This window comes from Lucilia sericata, unplaced genomic scaffold, assembly GCF_015586225.1.
Source record: "Lucilia sericata isolate MDLA Ls3-8-SP2 unplaced genomic scaffold, ASM1558622v1 Contig000114F_arrow, whole genome shotgun sequence".
Taxonomy (NCBI): domain Eukaryota; kingdom Metazoa; phylum Arthropoda; class Insecta; order Diptera; family Calliphoridae; genus Lucilia; species Lucilia sericata.
The window spans coordinates 589,466-598,094 of record NW_023994146.1 but is presented as its reverse complement, the minus strand read 5'-3'; the positions used below and the strand labels follow the sequence as shown (position 1 = coordinate 598,094).

Sequence of the window (8,629 nt, the reverse complement as noted above, 5' to 3'; positions counted from 1 at the left end):
ATTTTTATTATCGAATGAAAAACTATTAATAATTTTACAAAGTCATAAAAAATTTTCTTTGTAGAAAAACTAATTCAAAACATACTACAAAAATAATAAACAAGTATTATTTAAAAATGAGCAAGTGAAAGAAAAAACAATCAGTATATTTTTAACACTCCTCCTCAATTGCGAATGTCTTTATATTGGCTTTGCATCTTAAGTTTTCCAGTTTTGAATTTGATAGAGGTTTTGTTAACATATCAGCAATCATTTCTTCTGAAGGACAGTACTTGCATTCAATGATTTTCTTATCGACATAATCTTTAACGAAGTGGAATTTTATGTCGATATGTTTTGATCTGTTGCTCAGTTTTTTCTTCCTTAATAAGATTTAAGCAGCTTCTGTTGTCTTCAAAAATAACAGTAGGATTTGATTGTTTGCAATTTAAATCATTTAAAATATTTCTAATCCAGACAGCTTCCTTGGCAGCTTCGGACAATGCAATAAACTCTGCTTCCGTTGTTGATAATGATACTGTTGTTTGTTTCTTGCAAGCCCAACTAACTGCACTATTATTTAGCAAGAAAATATATCCCGAATTGGATTTTCTGTCGATTCTACATTCTGCCCAGTTGGCATCCGCGTAGCCAACAAGTAAATTTGAACCGGAACCATTTTCACTAAGGTTTAAATATAAGTTTCTTGTACCTTTCAAATATTTGGCAACGCGTTTGAGTTCATTCCAATCTTCTTGGTTTGGATTACACGTCTTTCTTGCGAGGATAGCCACACTAGCACAAATATCAGGACGAGTATTGACTGCAATATATAATAATGACCCCAGTAAGCTTTGATATTCATCATTACGTAAAAGAAGTTCGGAATCAGTTTTTCCATAAGATGGTTCAAGTGGGTATTTCGATGATTTTGCATCTTGTAAACCAAACTTTACTAGCATATTCTCAATATACTGTTTTGACGTATTTTAAATTGGTGATCTTTTGATTTTATTACTTCAAGCCCCAGGTAATATGATATTTCACCTAAACTATTGACTTCAAATTTGCTATTGAGTAGTTCAAGAACATGTTTTATTAAATTTTTGTTTATAGAAGCTACGACTAAGTCATCAACATATATTAAAATGTAAATATCTTCCCCATTGATGACTTATATAATAAACATGGATCAGCTTTGCTTTGCTAAAATTTACCGGTAACGAGAACATCATTCAAGGCTTTATTCCATACGTTAGCTGCTTGCTTAAGTCCATATATTGAACGTTTTAGTTGACATACTAGACTTCCATCGCCTTCAATAAAACCAGGTGATTGTTTCATGTAAATTGTTTCTTTAAGGTATCCGTTTAAAAAGGCACACTTTACATCCAAATGTTCCACATGCATTCTTCTAACACTAGCAATTGATAACAGAATACGAAATGTGGCTTGACGCACCACAGGTGCAAATACCTCATCGTAATCACAACCATACTTTTGATTAAAGCCTTGTGCGACTAAACGAGCTTTGAAACGTTGAATTTTTCCATCAGCGCCCTTTTTAGCTTTGTACGTCCATTTACAACCAACTATATTTGCATCTGGCGGCGGCTGAACTAAATCCTATGTGTGATTTTTCTTTAGAGATTCCATCTCCTCCTTCATTGCAGATTCCCATTCTCGTTTTTCATATGATTTTACGGCTTGTTTATAAGTTTTGGGTTCAACTACTACTTCAGATTCTGCCAAACGAACTGAGTATTTTGCAGGAGGTACACCTTTATTTATTCTTGATGATCTTCGAAGGTTTGGTTCGACAACTTGAACTTCTACTTCAGATGGATTATTATTGGCCTCAGAGTTCGTAAAATATTCAAGATCGCTTGAAATACTGCAATATGATCCCGTTTCTGAGTCATCATCTGTAATAACATCATTTGTATTAGTACATTTAGGTGCAATAGTTATTTCCAAATAGTTATCAGTACACAATTCTTTATTATCATGTTGCAAATTCAACAATACTTCTGAAGAAACAAATTTGTAATCTCTGCTAATAATTAGTTTATTTGTGTTTGTATCCACAAAACGCAATCCTTTGCTTTCTTCATCACAACCCATAAAGGTTAATAAATTTGATTTGTTATCAAATTTCTTCCTGTTGACTTTTGGAATTAGGACATATACTTTGGAGCCAAATATATGAAGATTTTCTATTTTAGGTTTTTGATTTTCCCATCTTTCATAGGGAGTACAAGGTATAGAGCTTGTAACAAGACGATTTTGTAAATAGTTGGAGTACATAATAGCTTCCCCCCAATACAATTTTGGTAAATTAGCTTCTTCGAGTAGACAACGAGCCATTTCCACAAGATAGCGATTTTTTCTTTCAGCTACTCCATTTTGTTGTGGACAATATGGAACCGTAAATTGAGATTTGATACCAGAACATCTTAAGAGTTCAAACATCTTATTCGACTTATATTCAGTTAAATTATCCGACCTTATGCATTTCGGTACCTTTCCAAATTTATTTTTAACCATTTCTATATATATCTTCATTTTATCAAATGCTTCAGATTTTTCGTTCATTAAATATACAACAGTATAGCGGCTAAAGTCGTCAATAAAAGTTATAAAATACCTTTTCTTTCCAGGGGTTATACTTTGCATAGGGCCACAAATATCTGTATGAATTAACTCAAGAACCGTATTAGATTTGGTCTCTGACTTTTTAGGGAAGGGATTCTTCTTTAATTTGCATTTAGCACAAACATCACATGTAATTCGAATACCACAATCTTTAATTTTAAAATCTTCATTTAGCTTACCAGTTTGCATGGCTTTTACTGCATTGAAATCTCTGTGTCCAAAAAGTTTATGATAATAATGCTGGCATTTATTTAAGTAACATAAAACTTTATTAACTTTGTGACATGGCTCAGTTTTCAATTGATATAGATTGTTGATGCACTTAGCAACACCAACTTCAGTGTTGTCCAAATCTAAAATTTTACAGTTTGTACCATAAAATAAAATTTTGAAACCTTTTGATGACATTTTCTTCACAGACAGCAAGTTGCCTTTGAACGATGGAATATAAAGTACATCTTCGACGGTAATAACTTTTTCGACGCCTTGTTGATTTAACATTTTTATTTTACAGTCGCCTTTTCCATTTGAGTAAACGCCATCACCATTCGCAACAGTTACCTTTTCATGCCACGATTTGTCCAAATTTGTAAAATCACTTTCACTGCTACAAATATGACAAGTTGCGCCAGAGTCAACTACCCACACACCTTCTTCTCCATTAAGAACAAAACACCAATTATTTTCTTCATTTTCGGCCAATTTAGCTTTCTGATGTTTTTCATTTTTAAATTTCCAACAATCTTTTCGTATATGACCAATACCACGGCAATAGTGACACACAATGCTTTTATTATTATTCTTCTTAAACTTATTTTTAGTTTTTAACACTGAATCTTCAACAGGATTTCTTTTCTTGTGTTTTTCAAATTCCTCTAGCAATTTATTTTCAACGATTGTCATAGTTAGATCCTTTTCATCTCTTACTTCAAGTGCAGTTATAAGGGTGTCATACAAGCTTGGTAAACTACTAAGTAGCATTGATATTATCCAGGATTCGGAGAATTCTTCACTAATTTGGAAAACAATAATTTCATTTGGGTTATATGTTTGTCCATATCCTCTCCAGGCTGCAATTTTAGTTCACAAATTCTTCTCATTAATTTGACTTTGTTGCTAAGGGTTGATTTTTCATGATATGCCTTAAGAACGTTCCAAGCATCTCTAGCATATCTACAGTTGGCAATTCGAAAAACTTCTGTTTCATCAACAGCCAAACCAATCAATATTGTTGCTTCATTGTCAAGCTCGTTCCATCTTGCAGTTGGATTTTCAGGGATTTCTTTTTCTATTACCTCCCATACTTTTTCTTTCTTGAGCAATAATTTCATCCGATACTTCCATATTTCGTAGTTATCGCGGTTGAGTTTCGTTATTAAAAGTTTTGGATCAGCCATTCCGCACAAAATTATATTAAAGATTCAAATATTTACAGAAATCTTATAACACAGTGGGAATTCAGGCAATAAATATACAACTTGTTCTTTACACAAACGGATCTCACACAATCTTAATTATAAAGGCCCATAACCTATTAAGAATTGTGAATTCAAATTGTTTTGTTTTATAACACAAAAAACGTATTTTTATTATCGAATGAAAAACTATTAATAATTTTACAAAGTCATAAAAAATTTTCTTTGTAGAAAAACTAATTCAAAACATACTACAAAAATAATAAACAAGTATTATTTAAAAATGAGCAAGTGAAAGAAAAAACAATCAGTATATTTTTAACATTAAATTATATTGCTTCGTTTTAACGTGAGACAGACAGACAGACGGACATAGCTAAATAGACTCAGAATTTCATAAGGACCCAGAATGTATATACTTTGTTGGGTCTCAGATGAATATTTCTTGGTGTTACACACGGAATGACAAACTTATATGCCCTCTATCACCACTGATGGTGGTGGAGGGTATAAAAATAGTTCAGATTTCTAGAACAAGTATAAATCAATAAAATAAAATTATGAGATGTTTAATCAATATCATTAAAAAATATAAAATAGAGTAATTGATGAAATGACCCAAAGAATTATTAGCAAAAACGCACTGAGTGGTCTTTCAAAATCTTTAACTGCCAAAGGGAGGCGACTTGTATCCAAGGAAATCCATTGGACTCCTGATTTATCTTCTCCAAAATCCATATACGAACTAGAAGGAACACTATGTTTAAATTTAGACCTCTAAACAGACATTAGATTGCTTGGAACTAATGTAAAGTGAACTGTCGTGTAGTAAAGGAAAAATACTTAATTTAAATATTTTTAAATAGAGGTGGTTATCATCACCTAGGTAGGTAGGTAGGTCAACGAAAGCAATATTTTTCAGCTAATACATACACTTATATATATTTAGAACCCAAATCAAGAATAACTATCCAGATCCAAATACGCCAACTGTATCTTATTCATAAAATAAAGCATTTAAAATATGAGGTTAAAAATCAAAATTTTAGCATGTAATAGTTCTATAGTGGTATATGGTGATGTCCCCCACAGAGTGGCTAGGATGGTACTTATTGTTAGATTTATTGAATAAGAATCAATATTCTACAATTCTAAATAAAATTTACACAGTACTCTCCAAATAGATGGGTTTCCGTAATGTAGTTTTTGGTTATCAATACAAAATGACAAAAAACCCTGATTATTTTGTTATAGTATATAGATTTAGACTCTATTAAACATTTTTTCTAGGTCCAAATCCATTGATTATCTAAGATATCATGTATCCAATTCAAAATTTCTTATTATTTTCGAAATTAAATCAAAGAAACGATAGATTTTATGTTAAGTCAAATATTGATAAATTCTTATAGGTATATAGGATAATAAATCGATTAAGAAATGTCCAAATTTAGTCCTACCACTACTAAACTATCTAAAAATATTATTCTAATATATAGGAGTAATAAAAATATTAAATTTTATAAAATAATGCAGCAATATTAAAAAAATGAATAAAAAACCTAAAAAAGCAAAATACTTTATTGAGACTACTAAAGTAAACATTATTTAAACATTATTTTCTTTGCCCAGGGATCAAATATGTTCAAACTCAAAACAATTGATTCAAAATTTCCCAAAGCCCCCATACAAAGGTACATATTCTCGAAAATAGATTTATCGTTAATTGGTATTAGCTCCCATATATGGTCCACTTTCGAAAAATACTTAAATACAAATAACTAATTAAGAAATAAAGATATTGGAATAATATGTTTTGTGTATACATATATAACTTAGCAAAATATTTTTCGGATTAGTCCATAATTGGGCCCATTTCCGATAACCACGTAAAAGCACATATTTCATAACTGAATGAAGATATCGGTATAAAATTCGTCAGGAATGTGTTTAAAGTAGACATAAAACACCCTGCGAAATATTTTCCGGATCGGCCCATAATTGGTCACAGCCCCCATATAAGGACCACTTCCGAATATCACTTAAATGCAAATATCTGGTTAAGAAATCATCATTCTGCAATATTTTGTGTGGACTGTCCAATAATTGGCCATATCTCCATAAAAGGTTTATATCTCCATAAAAGGTATATATGATCCATAAAAGGTATATATGATCTAAATGATAGTACCCTCATCACGGAAGCACAATTTTAAACATTCACAATTTATTAAATACGTATCTAGAAATATTTAGAAAGGTTTAGCACGAATATAGAACTCTGACTTGTTGAATACTAGATTTATGTACAAGGGGTTTTAAGTGATTTCATTACGTTATTTTTAAGTATTCCCCCTATATAAAATCTGCTCTAAGTCCATAGATCAATTTACTTTTCGACTCTGAAATTTTTCAACTTTATTTTTGGAAAATACTTAACAAATAACTTTTTTGCCAATTTATAAAGCTACAACTCAAATTTATTTACAGATCTATAGAAAGAAAAATCCGAAGAAATACACCTAGGCCGCTATCGGGCCTGTGGGGCGCTCCTTTTGATGAAAAAAAAGAAAAAAATTTTTTCTCTGAGTATATTATTTTTCAATGTTCAGAAACTCAGTTTCCTGGACGTAATCCCTAAGAATTTTCCAATCAGTGTTAGCCAGGAATGTTATTTACGGAATAACATCACTTCCAAGATACTTGGATCTAACTTCGATGAATGCATGACAATGGCAAAGAAAGTGCTCCAGAGCTTCACTGTCCTCTCCACATGCTCTACATTCGCCTGAATCCGCACGACCAATTTTGTATAGATGTTTTCGTAATCCTGTGTGTCCACTCAGAATACGTACCATCATACTAACTTCAGACTTGAAAATTTTGAGGATATTTCTCGTCCATTCTCATCAGGGTCACCCCATAGGGTGACCAAAAGGCCTTATGGGATTCTCTCACCCATATTTTTAATTCAGCTTTTGTTGCGTCGAATGGTTTTGCATTTGTCAGGTTAACTACCTTGAGCTCCCTTCCTTTTAAAGCTATTACATTCACCCTTTCGTTGCCGACTACTCCCGAGTGTCCTGGTACCCATATGATGTAAACCTTACCTCTGGGAGAGTAATTAGTTAAAGCTTTCTTACAATCCAATGGGGTCTTAGATTTAATTCTATTACCTAATATCGCCCTAATTGCCTTCTGGCTGTCGGTGAATATATTAATGGCCATGGGCGATATTTATTCTAATCCAATTTACACATTCCGTTATTGCTCGGACTTCTGCCTGGAAGCTTGTGTTATGATTAGGTAAACGGTGGTATATTTCTGGTTCTGGGTCTTCAATATAGAACCCCAGGCCAACTTTATCCCCCAATTTTGAGCCATCCGTATAACAACGGATTCCTACTGTTATTTGCACTAGTTTTCCGCTTGACCAAGACACTTTATCTGGGATCAGCGTTTCATGTAGTACACATGGCGCCACTTATACCCAAGCAGCATGTACGCTGAACTCCCTGTAGTAGTTTTATATTACACTTTTTGCCCAAAGCAGTCCTCCAGATTATTGAAGCATGAGCTAGAATTTGTCTAATTACACTTTTATAAAACCAATTTGTCATAGTCGGACTAAGACCCCATTTCATGCTTATAGTTCTCCTACATATCGCCCAGCACCGATGTGCATTGTTGATCATATCCTCTTTGTGGTTTCTCCATATTAATTTCCGGTCGAGAATTACACCTAAGTACTTAACTTTAACTGTCACCGGCATCTTCTTGCCCAGGAAGCAAGGTTCAGTATACAAGCAATTTGGATCCTTCCCATTTAAAAGTATTACGACATGGTCTGCATAGCAGACAGTTCTAAGTCCTTTCTCAGTTAGGGTCCTTAGGATGCTATTAATCATTGTAACCCAGAGTAAAGGTGACAAAATTCCACCGCGAAATACCTTTTTCATCTGTTACTTTGCATGTAGTTGATCCAGTTTAGTCTGCTTTTAGCCATATTATCGACTATCCGTTTCAAGGTTTTAAATAGGAAGGACGTAAGACTTATCGGTCGATAAGACTTAGGTGTCGCATAACTAGGTTTCCCTGGTTTAGGTATAAATATTACCCTTGCATCATGCCATTTAATGGGGATATATGTGATTTTCAAGCATGCACTGAATATAGATTTACGGAAACCAGTCCCGTCTCCATTTGTAAGAGTGCCGGGAAAATGCCATCCGGCCCTGCAGCTTTATAGGGAGCTTATACCGGGTATGAAATAAGAGTCCATTAGGAGTTTCATTGTCTCCTCCATATCCTCAAGCCTCCTGCCCGTGTCATCGACCATAGATTCCGGTTAGAAATGAGTTTTGGATAGGATTTTTTATCTCCGATACGTCATTTACGCTGTGTACCTGTTCACAAAAAATTTTCAAGGTGTTCAAACATATTTGAACATAGTTTAAAATCCTATTTTGGTACATGGCTTTGGTCATAAAAACTATTCGATTAATTCACTTGAGTTACAAATAAATATTTATCGCTTAGATTTTTATGACAACCTTTAGTAATGATAAGAATGCTAGTAC

At 33.1% G+C, this 8,629-nt stretch overlaps 1 protein-coding gene across 1 annotated transcript; it reads right to left on the bottom strand.

The window, feature by feature from the left end:
* Positions 1 to 305: 305 nt before the first annotated feature.
* LOC119600432 (secreted RxLR effector protein 161-like) lies at positions 306 to 941 on the bottom strand. Its single transcript, XM_037950639.1, has one exon. It carries the CDS (start codon positions 939 to 941, stop codon positions 306 to 308), a length of 636 nt encoding a protein of 211 aa, XP_037806567.1.
* Positions 942 to 8,629: the final 7,688 nt, after the last annotated feature.

Excerpts from the sequence above, each read along its gene's own strand:
- LOC119600432 (XM_037950639.1), bottom strand. The coding sequence starts at position 941 with ATGCTAGTAAAGTTTGGTTTACAAGATGCAAAATCATCGAAATACCCA.